At 39.2% G+C, this 17,876-nt stretch overlaps 2 protein-coding genes across 1 annotated transcript in view; both read left to right on the forward strand.

Annotated features, from left to right (window-relative positions):
* The window catches only part of LOC143715727 (uncharacterized), a 30,582-nt gene extending 16,535 nt beyond the window's left edge, over nucleotides 1-14,047 (forward strand). Inside the window, exons 5-8 of the mRNA XM_077207471.1 lie at nucleotides 3,499-4,078; nucleotides 4,667-4,742; nucleotides 13,019-13,052; nucleotides 13,167-14,047. Of these exons, the coding sequence (XP_077063586.1) occupies nucleotides 3,499-4,078; nucleotides 4,667-4,742; nucleotides 13,019-13,052; nucleotides 13,167-13,975 (1,499 nt within the window). The 3' untranslated portion in view covers nucleotides 13,976-14,047. The remainder of the gene's footprint in view (nucleotides 1-3,498; nucleotides 4,079-4,666; nucleotides 4,743-13,018; nucleotides 13,053-13,166) is intronic.
* LOC143715444 (uncharacterized) overlaps nucleotides 1-17,876 on the forward strand; it is a 261,819-nt gene that overhangs the window by 47,942 nt on the left and 196,001 nt on the right.

Raw genomic sequence — 17,876 nt, forward strand, 5'->3', positions numbered from 1 at the left:
CATGAACATTAAACTGTTTCACTCAATAACCAGGCCTCAATTGGATCTTTGCCCTTTTTTCTTTTATTTGTCTTCACCTCTTGAAGCCCAGACATTACAGGTGAAAAACCTTCAAAACCAGAAAACACCAACAATTTACTTTTTTGCATGTTTGAGGTAAAACAGACACATAGAGCTCAAAAGTGATTAATTATCAAACTTAGCACTAGACATATATATAAAAGTAAATACACAGATCTCTTCATGAACTATTTAAGTTTAAATTCATTCACAAACATTAAATTACTATTTAAATTACAGGAGGCACAATGAATTGCATGAGTATTTAAATATTCAAACTGTGAATTTAACTCATTTTTTACCCATACAAAATATTTTCAGTACATATTCACTCCCATTAAAATTGTACAAACTTCTACTTTAACATTTAAATATTTTTAATTTCCATTTTAGGCAAATATTATATAAAAATAGGACCATGCACGATTTTAAACCATGTCTTTCCAAATCAACAATATCCCAAATGTCGGAGCACATATCAGAATTAAATCACTAAATTAAGTGATTTCGTAAATACCACGTGAGTGTCTACAACACACAAATACTACAGCACGCAAACATAAGTGTCTTCTTCCACCCGCACCTCAACGCCTCATCAGCGTGCAACAAAGTCTGATTAATGTGGCGATCTTACCGGCTGTCTGTTCAGTCTTTTGATTTGGTACCGATATCTGCACAGCTTCAGTGAAGTCTGATTAGAAAGCCGCTTTCCTTTCTCGCGCTGTACTGGCGTTGTTGCTGGTACTAGCTGACACATTGAATCTGAAATGTGCGTGTCTTTCCTGCTTGATTGCCCACAGGTGAGTGATAATTTGTTCCGCCTGATCGCTGACGAAAAGGGGCGTTCGCTGCGACACCTCCCACTCAACCTTTTTGTTCTTGGATGGAAAGGTTGCAGAACTTTAAGCGAACTTAATCACTACAGAGACTGCTCCTCTACAGGCAAAAGGACTACAAGTCGTCTGACATCTCTGCGCAATATCACTCCATTAGACCTCTTAGCCTGGTCACTAGAAACTAAGGACTGGGTCCCCGGCTCTTGATACTGGACTGAGCGACAATTTCCTGGTGTGACAAGAATCTCAACATCTCTCACAATGCCCTTTGAGTCTGGAGCTACGGAGACGACTTGCCAAGCCTAAACTGACCCCGCAGAGCGTTCTGGTCGCAAAGCCAAACGACATCCCCAACAGCGACATTTCTTTCCGTAGTGTGCCATTTGGTTCTAATGAAAAGACTTGGGCCAGCAAGCTGGCACCACGCTTTCCAAAACTCGTTAACCTGGGCTTGAACTTCACGAAGGCGCTTGTAGGGGTAGTTGTTAAAGTTAAAAGACTTGAAGTCGCCACTGTGAGATGCTCGCCCTAAGAGAAGCGAGTTTGGTGTTACATACTCAATGCGGTCCTCGCGACTCTGGATTCTTGCATCAATTGGCCGCTCATTAGCCAGATTAGCTGCCAAATGGAGGGTTGTCAGGAACTCACTGAAAGTAAGGTTTGCCGATCTGCTTAAACTTTGAAGAGCTCTCTTAGCAACCCTAACGCCAGCTTCAGCAGCTCCATTTCGATGTGGTGAATCAGCAGGGAGCACTTTCCACGTCCAGCTTGTCCCATTTTTTGCAGCATACTCCTCCAGACTTACTGTATCTTGGCTTCGAGAAAGGTATACAAGTCCTTCAGAAAAGATCTTGCCCCAATAAAATTAGTCCCAGGGTCTGACCAAACCTTAAGGGGATGGCCCCTGATGGCAACGAATCTTTGGTAGGCCATTAAGAAGCTCTCTGTGGACATACTACTGGCAAGATCTACGTGTAGAGCCCGACTTGCAATACAGCAGAAGATGATGCCCCAGACCTTCATGGACACTCTTCTTTTGATGTCATCTTTCACCAGGTATGGTCCAAACAAGTCAACAGAAGTAAACTGGAACGGCGCAGCAGGTCTTGACCTTTCTACTGGTAGATCACCCATTACTTATTGACATACTTGAGCTCTAGCCTTCCGACAGTGCATGCACTGGTTGACAACTTTCTGGGCCAGCCTTCTACCTTGTATGACCCAAGCCTTTTGCCGCATCCTTGACAGAGTTCCAGCAACCCCTTCATGCCCTTCCTGATGACTTTGGCCTGCCAGTAGAGTCCCCAGCCAGGTGTCAAAGGGAATTAGGGGAACAGCCCAGCAGTCTTCCTTGAAATACTGTATTCGGCCTCCGCACAGTAACAACCCACTAGTTTCATCCTTGTACACGACCAGCCGGTCTGTTGTAGTGCTGGGGAAAGTAACTCCTTCTTGAGCTGCTAGACACAAATCTCGGAAGGCGTCCTCCCTTTCGGCCACAGTAACAATGCCAACAAACGGGACTGCCTCCCACTTTAATCTTCCCCTGGCTCTGCCTTGAAGAAACTTCTTTGCCGCTCTCCAGACCAGCACTAGTGACTTTATCAGTTTCACCAGGGTACTGAACCGCTTGATATCCAGAAGGCTTGTAGCTGCAACCCCAATGGGTGGCCTATGCAGATTCATGGAGGGCTCCTTCTTTGCTCCAACCCTGGTAAGAGCAGCAACAAAAGCCTTCTTCTGGATGCGTGTGAGGTTCTCTCTTGCTTCAACAGCAACATCCTTGGCGGACTTCACTGGCCACTCACTCTGCGGGAGACTTAAGAACTTAGGACCCAGCTGCCACTCTGTGCCTTCGTCCAACTCCTTGGGGCTTGCCCCTCTGGAAATAATATCCGCTATGTTGAGTGGCCCAGGAACCCACCACCAGTCTTGGACGTTTGTGCTGCCTTGAATTTCCCCAATTCTGTTAGCAAAGAATGTCTGGTAGCCGTAGCTTTCACGTTGGACCGCTCCCAGGACTGTGTGGCTGTCAACCAGGTGGTACCACGTCTCTACATGAATTCTGCAGTGCTTCTGGAAATGCTTCTTCAGACGGGCAGCATAGACAGCTCCACAAACTTCAGCCTTGACAGCAGGCGTCAGTTTGGCCTTAGATTCGACCAGCCGTATGATCACATAATGTGGTAATTTCCAACGTAGATACAATACAGCGCCGTATGAGCGCTCACTGCCATCAGAGAATGTGATACCGCAGGGCTCGGCGGCAGGGTCAGAAGGTGTTAAAGCCCTGGTGAATCTCAACCGACCGAGCTCAGCATAATCTTCAAGAAGGCAGATGGCGTTTTCCCGGAGGTCCTCAGACAAAGGTACGTCCCATGTGTTTTCTGATGGACTATATTTGACCTTCGCTTCTTGAAAAGCTCTCCTCACCAAGATAGCTCCCTTCTGCTTAACGGGTGTCGCAAGACCGAGGGGATCATACAACCCAGAAACCTGACTTAGGAGCTCTCTACGGGTAAGTGGATTTGGCACCTGCGCCCTTACTTCTTCTTTCAACAGGTTTTCTCCCAACCTCATTTTCTTTTTCTTTTTGGAGAAGTTCACAGCTACCATCAAGCGAAGTTTGTCACCTTCTGGATCATAACCAAGGCCCAGAGCTTTATTGTTCTCTTCGGAGAGTTGATTTGGAAGGACCATCACCGAGGGTTCTTTCCTCCCCAGGTCTCTGGGTTCTGGCCTCCCACTTTGGCCAGAGTAAACCCACGGCTTCAAGTAAAATCCGCCGGCTTCCAAGATTTGCACAATATTGGCTGTTATTTGCTTGAGCTTGCCCAGGTCATTGTGCCAGGTCAGGATGTCATCTACATACGCATCTTGTTCCAGCACACGGCGCTCTTCTGCAAAATGGTTGAACATTGGCAGATTTGCTGTATCACGCATGGCAACTTGCGCAATGCACCCAGCTGGTTTGTCTCCGATGTTAACCCTCGTAATTGCAAATTCCTGAACATCCTCTTCTTCAGAGTCTCTCCACAAGAACCGATGAAGATGTACCTCCTGGTCCTCAAGCCATACAGAATTATACATTTTTTTGATGTCCCCAAGCGCAGCAAAAACACCTTGCCGGAACTGTATGAGGACAGCACGGATGTCATTGAGTACATCTGGACCCTTGATGAGTAGGTCATTCAGGCTTTGGCCCCTGAATTTCTGACTACTATTCCACACAAGGCGAACCGGTGTGGTAACAGAGTTGGGGTTTGGTGCAATTAGATGACTAATGTACCACACCGGTCCAGTCCATCTCTCCAGTTCTTCAGCTGACAGCTTGACAGCAGCGTTCCGCTCAACCATATCGTGGATTTGTGCTTTATAGGCTACCTTCCATTCCAGCTCTCTTGCCAATTGCTTTTCGGTCCTCCGGAACGTTGCTTCGACAGCCCTTCTATTGTTGGGCAATGTTACCGGATCCTCCAACCAGGGGTACTTTACATGCCAATGTGGCTTCTCACTGTGACGATCTCCAGTTACATACGTCAATCCACTTTTTATTTGCTCCAGCTCCCGCTCCTCAGAAATGGTCATCTCCTTCCCCCCAGGTTGACAATTTCCACATCTACAGCCACCGCACCTGGGTTCACAGGCAGCCCCGATACTGTCCCATCTCCACCAATCCATGAAATCTCGCCTGGCAGCACATGAAGTGGTTTGGGTAAGTAGAGATGACTGGACTGAGCCATTACAGATGATTTCCTTGTACTCCGCAGCTGCTGTCCTCATGGAGCGTGCAAAATGCGTTCTGGAGCTATGGGCAGTGACTGTAACATCTTCCAAGAGATCCGGGTGAGAACCACCCACCGTTTGACTTGGGGTCTCCTACCCAAACAAAATTGGAGTGGTGCAGTGAAACGCACACCTACAGCCTCAGAACAGTAAACTGAAGCACCAACAGAGCTTGTTATAGCTTACTCTCAAAAAATCTCTCAGAAAATTAATTTTTTTTCAGACGACTTTTCTTGAGGACTTGTAGTTTTTCAGTGGCAATGCAGCCTCTCTGACACTTTCACTGAAAGAGCCCGTTCTTTAAAGCGAGTGCTTTATTTGATAGTTTAACTCCATCCAGTTCCATAAAAATCTTTTGGACTACCTCAAACGTGTAGTGGAGGTCAGCAGGGTAGCTGAGGTTCAAGGCATATGTAAGCTGCAGTTGCTTTCTGAAGTTTTAATTCCGCATCGTATGAAAACTTGGGCACATGAAATACAGCAGGCCAAGAGGATCGTGAGCTCATAGTCACTTGACAAAAGTACAACTGTTTCCATAGTTCCACCAAACACGACAGAAGAGTCACGTAAATAGGAAGAACAGAATGTATGGGCTTCTGGAGTGCACCTCTCATCTTGCTGTAAAGTGGGCCTGGCCTGGCCATATCAATTATCTTAATAGTACCTTTATCCTCTACCTCTGAAACTGTGGTAAGGTTAAGGAACTCATTTCCAAACATGGAATCCTTAAATTGAAGCCTAAAATTGCCCTCAAGTCCACACTGTTTCTTGACTTCAACCATCAACCATTAAGTCATCAATGGATGCAGGGAGTCTACCTTTGAGAACTGCCATCAGTCAAGATGATTTTAAGGATTACAGGAATCACCATTTTCAAAAGCGGTTTAATCTGCAAAGACATGCACAACAATGAGTAATGTCAGACATGCATTCATTCGTAAATACAGTGGCCTACACTAATAACTAAATGAAGTAGGTATGCAAATTTACACACTTTTTTGGATGAAATAGACAGTAAAAAAGGGGGATTGTGAATATGTAGTCAAATGTAATACTTTTAAAGACATATTTAAATAAACAATAGTAAGTAAAGTAAACTGTGACAAAGCAAGAGCAATTAAAAAAATGACAATAGAACACAGAAACATGAAATACATAACTGAAATACTAGCCTAAGTTACATAGAATATATTTTAAAAAAAATATGCATGTGCAAATTAAATATACATTTATTAAAAGTTACAAAAGATATTAAAGCTGCAAAAGTGCTTTAGTAAAGAGCAGTGAGAGATTTTTCTCTTTTTTGTTGTTTGATTAATATTAATAACGACAGCAGCGGTCACTTTAAGACAGACAGCACGGTTCCATCATCCTCGTGCATTGTTCTGAACTTCTCTCTTAATTTTAATTCTCAGTTCTCTCAACCGGTTACGTTGACTTACATTAGACATGCATAACTGTTTACTTGCAAAGACATGTCACTTTGACACACAGGTCTCTGCATTTAACAGTTCAAGCCCAATTAGGCGGCAAAAAGGACTCAGTTCTGGTCCCACGCACTTTATGAGCAGTGGCTTCATGTCGCATGTCTCTCAGACTGCGCTGAGCGCACGCATTTAGCGAAATTATTTGCCTTTCGCTGCATACTGCGCTTCAACGGTTTAAAAATCACCAGTTTTTAAACCTCAGTGCTTAAAACGCATGCAAACGATAAGCTTTCGAGACAGCGCAGCACAGCAACGTAACATGAACGTAACCGCGACAGAGAGGATCATTCAAAATCTATATCGCCCACCCCTATTCCTATAGAAGTCTAGCTTCGAGCGGGAAACTCAACTTCCATATGAACTAAAAACGTTCGCTCTGCTCCTCTCGCTTTGATCACGGACCTTTATTGAAAATGAGGTCGATACTCGCGAATGGCAAAAAAAGGGCCTTCACACTGTCAGTAAGCTTCAATCAACATGTGGAAAATAAGATTCACAATATTTAATTTTTGAGAAATGCCTCCGTTTCAAAAATACCAGTTTTGCGTAATGAGGCCGACTGACTGTTTTCAACGACTGAGAGTAACGTTAGGCCTACGTTGACTCTTGATGCTAAACTAACAGAGGGTGTTAAAGTGTTGATAATTGTACTGTAATCTAGTGGAAATATCACCTAAATTACTAGAAAACAAACATCAAGCATTATGATTAACTTACTTTTTAGAAATCCAGTCGGTGTCCGTCGCCTGAGGCTGCAGAGTCTTGCACAGTTTTGGCGCAAATTGGCGGTCGATTCTCCTTTTTCGGCATTTGGCACATCCTTCTCACTGATGCATTACCGCCACCTTCTGATCTGGAGTACCCCGGTTGTGTACAAACACAATTATATTGATTTCAGTTGTAGCGTTTATACGCCCGTATAAATATAACTAATCATTATTCATAACGGATTATGATCCATAATTAATAATTTAATTATTTTCAGAATTTACTGTAGCAGAATCAATAGTATGATCATTTTATCAGTTCATCCAATGAACGGAAAGCATAAACAATTATTAATTCTAGGAAATATAATATCTTCCTGGCCAAGAAAGACTAATTCCCAGCTAACAGCTAAATTAAGAAATAATCAAGGGTACAAGCATAGGTAGCTTTAGATCTCAGTTCAAGACAATAAATCTGTAAGCACACAACACAAGTAATGCTTCTCTTTTCAAATACAAACAATATTTTATTGATTATAAGACTAACACATAAAACTAATAGTAATAATAGTAATGGTAATAAAACTAACACACACACATGCACACGCATTCATACAAGTTGAAGAAAGAAAGAGAGTGAGGAAGAATGGGTTTTAGGAGTCAGATGGTGAGATCCCAAGTTTCTATATGCACTTATAAGACACAACCTGAACGAACCATCAATAATTAATTCCACCCTTTTGTTTCTTAGGTTACTAAATCTGTATCAAAATACACCAGTTCCGTTTAAGAGTCTGGAGGCATTACTTGCTTGTTTGCGTTCCTTTTTTTTTCTCTTGGGATTCCCTTTCCTCGTAAAAGGGGGTTTCCCGAGCTGGTTCGTTGGCTGGTCTCCTCGTGTGCCTGGATAGATCTTGGACAGCCAGTCACGTGGTGTGTTGGCGCGGATGAATGAAAGTCTTTGAAGTTGGAAGCTGGTTTTGCAGTTGAAACGTTAAAACGAAACTTTGCAGCAAAACTTAACTTAGAACCGAGACATTTAACGAGAAAATAAAGAAAAACTTAGGAAAGAAAGAAAATTTAGATGAGAGTAGATGGTGATGGCCTGAATGAAAGTGTTGAACCCTGTCTTCTGATCTTAATTTGGGTTCTTTGTCTCTACGCGTCTACATGGTTACTATAACCATCGTCTGCTCCATCCGACTTGTTGTTCTGCCGAGACCTTTTTCGAGAGAGAGCCCGCCCGACTTCTGTTCTATTCTTCTAGCGCATTATTCTACTAAAGTCTTCTTCCTTAACTCTGTTCTGGTTTGAGGTTTTAAACTCAAGTGTTTTGTCCCGCCTCCTGGAGGAATTTGGAATTCGAACAATAAGATACTATATGGTTATTTGAGAAGGGGGTCTTTTCTACGCACCCCCCCCCCCCCCTCTCATCGTGAATCATGTGTTATCTGTGGTCTGCTTACTCATCAGCTCGAACAGAGGATTCAGTTTAGACATAATTTCCATTTTAAGAACATAAACATTTTTACACAGATTTCAATCAAGCCACCTTCTGAATTAATAATGTATGAGCATAATGATAGGAAACACGATACACTTTCATTCACACAGGTAATAGTTACAACAATTAGATGACTTATATGTGATTGAGCATAATAGACACATACAGGGGTCATAGACACAATATAGAATTATGTAGTTGAACGATGTTTGATTATAAGTTCGTCAAGAATTGTTTTGTGATGATTGTATGCATTTTTATATGAAAAGTCTCTTGTCTCTGTGGTTTTTAAGAGGTCTCAACAATGAGGTCATTCAAAGGTCTTCAAAAAGGGGGAAGTCTGTTTTACATCTCTGTCATGGGACCTTGTTCCTTAAGAAAGACGTAGTCTGTTAGTCGCAGGGGTCAGGTGACCTCTCGTTAGGGCATCTTGTTTTACCATTTCTGAACAGAGCTGTCTTGCAAAATTATAAAACGTTGACAACGTTCTTCCTTTAGTTAAACAATAAAAAGTCTTTTTGGTTGCAGATTCTCTGGAGCCTATGGCTCTGGGTCTGGTGATTTGATTCTGGAATGTGAAGACTCTTTGTGGGATTATGTATGAACACCTAAAAGCTTCAATTGTGTTAATTCAATCAATTTCAATCAACGTGGGAAAAATGTCTAAACTCAGCACTCAAAATAAATAAATGAAATCTACTTGATTAAATCATATTCACAAAAGAAACAAATGAATTGTGTTGTATATACATGCTTTATTTGTGTAATTTCAAAGACCTGACATGTCCATTTTTTCAGTGTATTATCTCCCACTGAACTGACTGGAACTGGATTTTGTTCACTCAAAGTCACTAATGGTTCAGTTCAACTAATTTAAATAACAGTCGCGTTATAAAAATAACACATGAGGTGTGTAAGCACATCAGTCTACTCTTATTGTGTTAAATGCTTTGAGTAAATTCCCAAGTTGTTAATTTACACATCGATATGTGTAAAATAGATAATTTTTTCCTACACAATTTTAGTTAATATTGACACAAAATGTGTAAATTAGAGTTACACATATTGTGTAATTTTTCTACTCATTCCTTCTAAGAGTGTATATTGTGTTAAATTGGTTTTATGTGAACTGTTTAATTCTAATTTAAAATCCTGGGTTACACAAATATCAACTTCCATATTAGATGTTGTCTTATAGTAATAATAATATACTCAGTGTGAGAAGAGCTTCAAACAAAAGAAGCCTTCTGACTCACATGAAGATATGTCGTAAGAAGTCGTCACAATGATAAATATTTAGTTTTCATGTAAAATACATTCTAGTAAATGTTAGAAGATGAACAAAATAGTTTAAATTAGTGTCAATGATATCTTTAATATGTCTAATATATCTTTTCTTACTGGATAATTACTTTGCAAAATCTGCTTGAATAAGACATTTTGTAATGTCATGTCATGTCATGTCATTACAGTGTAATGTAATGTCATGTAATTTACTAATTTACCAATGTTGTTTCCTGATTGTACATGAGTCATTTGCAGTAAAATTTTAAACATAGCCTAAAATTAGAGTTGGTTGTTTCCTTGATTTTCAGATGGATTAAAATTCCATCAAATCTGCTGCAGTAAGTTGCAAGTGTGTACAAATATAATGTATAATGTAAGTTTTTTTTCAAGCAAACTTCTGTTTATGTTTTATTAGGCTATTGAATTGGTAGATACTGAAACTATTTATTAAATGTGTTAAGCAATTGTTTATATTCTTTTACTTTATGTATATCATGTTTATTTTTATTTTTTGCAAGACAGGGAAAATATATATTTTTGGTTATAAATAATATTTGGAGTTCGTTCTCTGAGTGACGTCATTTGTAATGGACCGGTCGCGCGCGCACGCGCACGCGCTAAGTCAGAACAGCTCGTGAGAGAGTCAGTCAGGTAGGTCTCTGCATTAAAGAGTGAAAATAGGCTGTATTAAGTGAAGTTTTACGTTTATATCAATTATAGCAGTTATTATATACAGACATAAAACCGAAACAAGTTTATTTATTCGGTTTTCCGCCAACAGTTCGATTTATTTTTGGAGTTTTATTAACGCACGGGTTTGTTTTATGTTGCCGCCGGCGCGCTAAATCAGAGCTCGCGGTTTTGCCTGTTAATAAATTTCTCCACATATATAGTTTTGGTGGATTGAGTGTGTGGATGTGTTTTAGTGTAGTAGTGAATGTGTTTAGCTTTCATTTTAATGTTAACGTATGTTTTTAGCAATATCTGTGACCTGTGTATTAGATTAATTGCAGTTAAGTTATTGTTAGGGAGGAGGTAAAGAGAGTGAATCTGAAGCTATGCGTGTTTATTGTCTGTCCTCTATCAATAAACTACAGATGTAGTTAATTTAGGTGAAATCTGCTATATATTTACAAGACAAACACTTTTTGACAACATTTATTGGTGTGTAATTGTATTTGTATAATGAAAGCTCACTGATAAAACATTTAACCTATTATCTGAATAACTAGATTTTCTTGATTATGTAGTTACTTTATACACAAAAAAATCCCTTTCAGTGTAATAAAAAGGCTGATTTTATGAATTGTTTCAATTAGTTTAAATGCATGATATTCAGTGGCTGTTTTTTCTTAGTTTATATAGCCTATTTTGTTAGATACCCATCATAAGAGCTGTGAAAAATAAGCAAATAATCTAGGAATATATGATATAAATGCACTTGGACCATAATCTTGTCAGTATTTACTCACCCTCATGTTGTTCCAACACCGTAAGACCTTCGTTCATCTTCGGAACACGAATTAAGATATTTTTGATGAAATCTGAGAGCTGGATCACTCCTCCATACTAGTCCATAGGCTTCTTCAGGGATTGAAACTTGCCAGCCCCGAAAAGTCATTAAAGACATCGTTAAAATAGTCAAAGTGACTACAGTGCCTCAATCTTAAGTTTATCAAACGACGAGAATACTTTTTGTGTGCAAAAAAACAAAAATAACTTTATTTCAACTATTAATTTCCTTCTCTGTGGGCCTCGAGTCAGTTCACTAGTATAATAGTGTAAGCTTCTGTTGTTGTACGTCACACGCATCACACACATGACCAGCGTCGGCCAATAGTGAGCCTACGTGTGATGTAGCTCTACGCAATCATACTAAGTTAACTGACTAGAGCCCAACAGAGAAGGAAATGAATAGTTGAAATAAAGTCGTTATTTTTGTTTGTTTTTGCGCACAAAAATTATTCTCGTCACTTGATAAACTTAAGATTGAGCCACTGTAGACACTTGGACTATTTTAACAATATTTTTAATGACTTTTCGGTAGGGATGCACCGAATGTTCGGCAACCGAAATTAGTAAAAAGTAGGCAGAATAAGTAAAAAGACCGAAAAAATCTGACCGAACAATGACGTTTTTGATGAAGCGATCAAATATTAACCAGCGTAGAGTGAGAGGCGCGCGCTTTATAAATGCAGCAAACATGCCCCCTTTGAGCAGATAACAAAAGAGAAGCTCATCTGATACGTCTGTGGCAGACGTTATACCCTTACTTGCAGCACTAAAGCGTCTTTTAACCCTATGTAGTTGACAAACGCGCCGCCGCGTTTTGCTGGATTTTTTTCACATAGCAGCAAAATAGACTTAAATACTCCGTTATTTATGGTCACTTAAATGCAGACTTAAGAAATATGAAAAAAAACTGTTAAATGTCTACTTGTGTCCACTTGTAATCGAAACAAAACTGTGCTTTTGTAAAATAGGGAAAATAAACAGGGTGTGCTTTCAGCCTCTCCGTCTCCGTTAACTTTTTTTCTGGAGCACGTCTCTAAACTTAAACACAACTCAGCCAATAGTCACACAGGCAAAAGCAATATATCTTTATAATCATTTAATCATCTACTTTTAAATGATCTATTTCAAAACGAAAACAAATATTCTCTGTTTATGTAATCTGTATGAAAAGAGAGAGATGTCAGTCGTTCTCATGGCAACTCCTTATCTGCTAATCGCCACGGAGAGCGCGCGCTATATTGAAATGATCTGAGGCAATCCATGCAAAACTGTCGACGCCCACGATAAAGTGTATGTAAACCGCAAAAGTAGGCTTATGTCTAGGACAGTTATTCATTTGTTGTGGGTTCATCCACATTTTTTTTGCACTTTTCAATGCACTTTTTTAGTTACATTCTTTCAGCAGTCAGTTATAGGTCTAACATAGGCTGTTCAAGAAGGGGGGCTTCAAAGATGGCCAAATAAAAATATATTTTTTATTTTAATAATTTATTTATTTTAGGTTATATTGTGCTTTGTTTAAATAATATCTGCTGGAATGTAAAAAAAAAATTCAGTGTTAAATAAATTGTATTTTTGCAATTTGATTTTTTTTTCTCTGAAAAGCAAGACAAATAGTAAAAGCATATTTTTACTATTTAATTAAATGCAATGGTGAAAAAATAAATGGAAAAAATGTGAAACACAAGCGTTTCATTATTATTCGGCCAAGAATTTTAATTTCGGTGCATCCCTACTTTTCAGGGCTGGCAAGTTTCAATCCCTGAAGAAGCCTATGGAGGAGGGATCCAGCTCTCAGATTTCATCAAAAATATCTTAATTCGTGTTCCGAAGATGAACGAAGGTCTTACGGGGTTGGAACAACATGAGGGTGAGTAAATACTGACAGAATTTTCAGTTTTGGGTGAACTATCCCTTTAAATCAGAGTTCAGTTGGATTTTCTAATTTATCCTCCTTCAATTGATTGTAATATGTTTATTTTAGACCAGATGGAGGTGGAGCAAAGACACAAACTACATGAAGTTGAGGAGAAACATTGCAACATCAAAACTCAAAAGAGTTTTGCATTAAAGGAAAACTGTAAACGGCAACAGAAAACACATAATAAAGTGAGAGATCATGTGTGTTGTGACTGCGGGAAAAGCTTTACTAAAATTGGACATCTGAAACGGCACCAAAGAATTCATACTGGAGAAAAACCTTACAAGTGCTCATATTGTGACAAGAGTTTTACTCAGTCGGGATCTCTGAAAATACATGAGCGAGTTCATACTGGAGATAAGCCGTACCACTGTACTCAGTGTGGGAAGAGTTTCAAAAGTAAAACTGATCTCAAATATCACCTGCGCGTTCACACTGGAGAAAAGCCATTTAACTGTGATCTGTGTGGTAAAGATTTTAAATTATCAGCAAATCTAAAGGAACACATGAAAATTCACATAAACGAGAGGCCTTATGCATGTTCATTTTGTGGAGAGTTTTTTACACGACTGGATCATTGTAGACGACACCAGAAAACACACACCGGTGAAAAAGATCATGTGTGTTGTGACTGTGGGAAGAGCTTTACTAGAGCTGACAATCTGAAACAGCATCAAAGAATTCATACTGGAGAAAAACCTTACAAGTGCTCATATTGTGACAAGAGTTTCGCTCAGTCTGGAAACCTGAAAGAACACGAGCGAGTTCATACTGGAGAGAAGCCGTACCACTGTACTCAGTGTGAGAAGAGTTTCACCCAATCAAAGTATCTAGTGAATCATGCTAAAAAGCATTGTTCTGTGTCACAGTGAGAAAATGTTTTGTGAGATTCACATAAAGTAAATGTGTAGTTACTTAACTAATAAACTAATGTTTCTGTGAAATACCACAAGATTTGTGTTTTATATGTTGGAGAACAAGAAAATTATTGAATTATTTGATTGAACGCTTAAAGAATTACCAAAATTAAAAGAAACTGGAAGCAAATGTAAAAAAAACCCCAATCAATTATGTTTGTATTCTCGTTCCCCGAAGGAGAGAACAGAGACGTCACATCCCGTAGCCACAGTTGCTGTACCACCGCTGAGCTGCCTAGTAACTATCTCGGATCCTCAGGGAAAAGCAAATGTGCGCCAATCTCCATTATCTCGTTTAGTTTACACTAGAAGGTGATTGGGCTCCTTCAGGGAACGAGGGTTACATACGTAACAGAGAAGTTTTGTGAGTTCAAGAAGGTGGATTGGTTTTTAGCAGTGTTCAATGCCATGGTATCTTACGCTACACTGCTTTTATTCTGGGTTCGAGATCCAAACCAAAACTGGACCAATCAGCTGTGAGTAAAGTGATGCAAGAAATATATCTGACACAATAAAGATATAGGGGGAGTGCCCTTATAGACAGTTTCAACAGCAACAACATAAACAAACGTTACTGCGCATGCGCGCTTTTGTGGCCCAAACTTATCTTCCGGTAGACTCAATAACAACAGAGTTCATCTGTAGAAACAAGCAAATTAGCTAGCAAGTATGTCTAGCCAGTATTATTTGCGACTATCAGTCGAAGAAAAGAGCCGCTACTTGGCCAGATTAAAATGTGACAACGTTAAACTACCAGACCCGTTCAACAAAATTGAGGCAAACTTTTTTTTCTACAGACCTGCCTGATTTACCGGAGGTCAGTCAGGTAAATATATTTGAATATTTAGTTGAGAAGGAATGTTTGTACACAAGGGAGGCATTCAAGGCATATCGCAGCTTGGATGCCTATAACTATTTTCATTCCGGAAAAGTTAAAAAACTTCTAACACACACAAATGGAAATACCTGTGTCGTTTATGGGGAAATCGAGGCGGGTCAGACGCTTTCAAAGAGCTACTCCGCCTGGATCATTGCGATGAAGTCCGGCGAAATCCAGAGTGGGCATTGCACCTGCATGGCAGGGTAAGTATGGCTGGCTAGCTAACGTTACATTTTACAATAGCATTTAGATACACTTTTTCAATACTTGCATTTATCCCGCTGATAAAATGTCTATCTGGATCTATGCAGCAATGGAGAGGTGTGTACCCATGTGGGTACGATTTTGGTTGCTGCGGAGCAGTGTGTTCAGGATGGACTCCAGAGTGGCCCATCTGTCACTTCAAAACCAAGTGTTTGGTCACAGGTGACTAAAAAGGGGAGAATTTTAACAATTATTATATTTAATAATTATATCCTAGTCCTTTCAAATATCAGTGTACAATTGGTGGTATTTTGTACAACACTACATGTGCCAATTTTCTTTAATTATTTTTATCATCATGTATATTTATGTATAATGTACATTTCAAATATCCTTTCAGGCTGATCCACAACCAGTAGCTCAGTGTGATTTCTTGAAACCTGGCAAGAAGATCAAGCTACAAGCTCCTCCTTCAGTCTTCACCATTGGACGGGCTGTCCCAGCGTCCCTGTGTTGCCAAGTGCACATCATCTCTGGACATTTTCTCCATTATTGCTCCCTGTCACCATCCAGATTTCAATAAATACTTTTTACTTGTATTTGAACCATTGTTATTTCATCACAAACATTCACTGGTGGGTAATTTGATTTGTATCATGAAAGTTCAATGAAAAAACATTTATTATCCAAATCACCAGATTCTCTTTTTTGATTATATATTTAAATTACACACAACTTTTATTTAAATATAAAAACAAAAAAAATATTATTCAAGAATTATTTCAATTAGTTTAATTGCATGAGGATCACTGTTTGGCTTAGTTAATATATTTTTAGATACCAATCATAAGAGCTATGAAGAATAAGCAAATAAGACAAATACACTTAGATCATAATCTTGTACAGCAGTTATCTTTCACATTTTGACTGTATTGAATGACAGAAATAACTTATGGCTAATCAAAATCCAGATATTTAATAAACAGATACCTGATCTTTTGTTTTCTGTTATTAAATCAGGGTTGAATTTTCCCATTTATCCTCTTAAAACTGATTCTAACCACTTAATGTTTATTTAAATTCTGATGAATCAAAGGTGATGATACTGTAGTTTGTTTCAGCCTGTTAACACCAATAAAATGAGTTTAATGTGCCAATTTACTGAAGATCTTAGACATCACCATAATGAATGAGCTGAAAACAGGGAACTTTTGGAGACAAAGAGGTTTTTCAGCAGCTCAGTTAAACATGATGGTCCTGTACCTTTTAAATGCAGATTGGATAAAAACACAGTGATCACAGTTCACACCTGCAGTGAAGCCCCTCCCACAACAATTCACCAATAAATACTGGGAATATTCCCATCATCCTACAAGAGAAGGACAAACTCCAGGAGTAGCAGCTGAAATCTGTGTGACTGTTAAAGATGGAGTTTATTAAAGAGGAGATTGAAGACATGAGTGATCCAGAACCATCCAGAATAAAACATGAAGAAACTGAGGAACAAATAGGTTGGTGTCCATTCTTGATTCTTCACTGCTGACTGCTTTGGTAAATTTGAATTAATAAGCAGTATATTGATGATAAATGATGGAGAAAAACATCTAAATGATCATAACCTTTTATATAGCAGATGTCAAACATATTTGAACCAATTAACAAGTGAATGACAGAACAAAACATGGAAGATCTGGTACCTGATCTCTGTTGCTTACTGCTATAAATTAAGAGATGGTTATCTCTTGAACTGTTCTGCTGAACACAAAGAAAGATATTTAGATGAATGTTTGTAACCAAGCAGACCTTGACTACCGTAGTATTTTTTTTCCTACTATGGTAGTTGATGGGTGGCGAGATCTGCTTTGTTACAAACATTCTTCCAAATATCTTTTTTGTTCAGCACAACAAAGAAATGTATACAGGTTTGGAACAACTTGAGGGTGAGTAAATGATGACAGACTTTTAATTGTCAGGTGAACTATCCCTTTAAATCAGGGTTTACTAGAATGCAGTGGCGGCTGTAGATCATTATTTTTTGGGGGGCACATTTTTTAAATTTTATTGAGGGGGGCAAATAAATACAAAGCAGTACCAAAAAGCATGTTTCCTACTTGAACATAAATGTTGCTCTCCTTTATATACAATTCAGACCAACAAAGCACTACCAAAAAGCATGTTTCCTGCTTGAACATAAATTTTGCTCTTCTTTCTTTCTGGCCAGCAAATTTCTCAATTACTCTCTGATTAAAGTCAGTCATCTCCGTAACAAGTCTCTTTTCCATGGACAGCAATGCCAGTAAGGGCTCGAAAGTGCGATAATTTTGGTCGCATATGCTCCTGAAATTTAATCGGTGCGACCTAAAAATATATTTGGGAGCATTTGTGCGAGTGCAAATAATGGTTGTGGTGCGACCTGTTTTTATTTCTCTACAATACGTTCACAAATTACTGCACAGTGTGTACCTTATGTGCGCTGATACGCGGAGGCCGGACCATCATTCTATCCAATGATTACATCCAATCAAACTTCATCCGTACGTTCTTAACTTTAAAGCAGATTTTAGATTGGTTAATATTAGCTGTCAATCACTCCAACTCACTTATGCCACGCTCCGTTGTCACGTGACAGGGAGCTGACTACCGCGCGAAATTTAAAATGCTGAGTAAGAGAGAAGATGAAACGAGGTTCCCCCTGCATTGAATTTTTTTTGGCGACCGCCAAAGTTTTATTTAATCGGTGAGTGATAGATGACTGACTACTGCGCTTGTGAC

The sequence above is a fragment of the Siphateles boraxobius genome, unplaced genomic scaffold, assembly GCF_051911475.1.
Source record: "Siphateles boraxobius isolate OS27281-9 unplaced genomic scaffold, OSU_SipBor_1 6, whole genome shotgun sequence".
Lineage (NCBI taxonomy): Eukaryota > Metazoa > Chordata > Actinopteri > Cypriniformes > Leuciscidae > Siphateles > Siphateles boraxobius.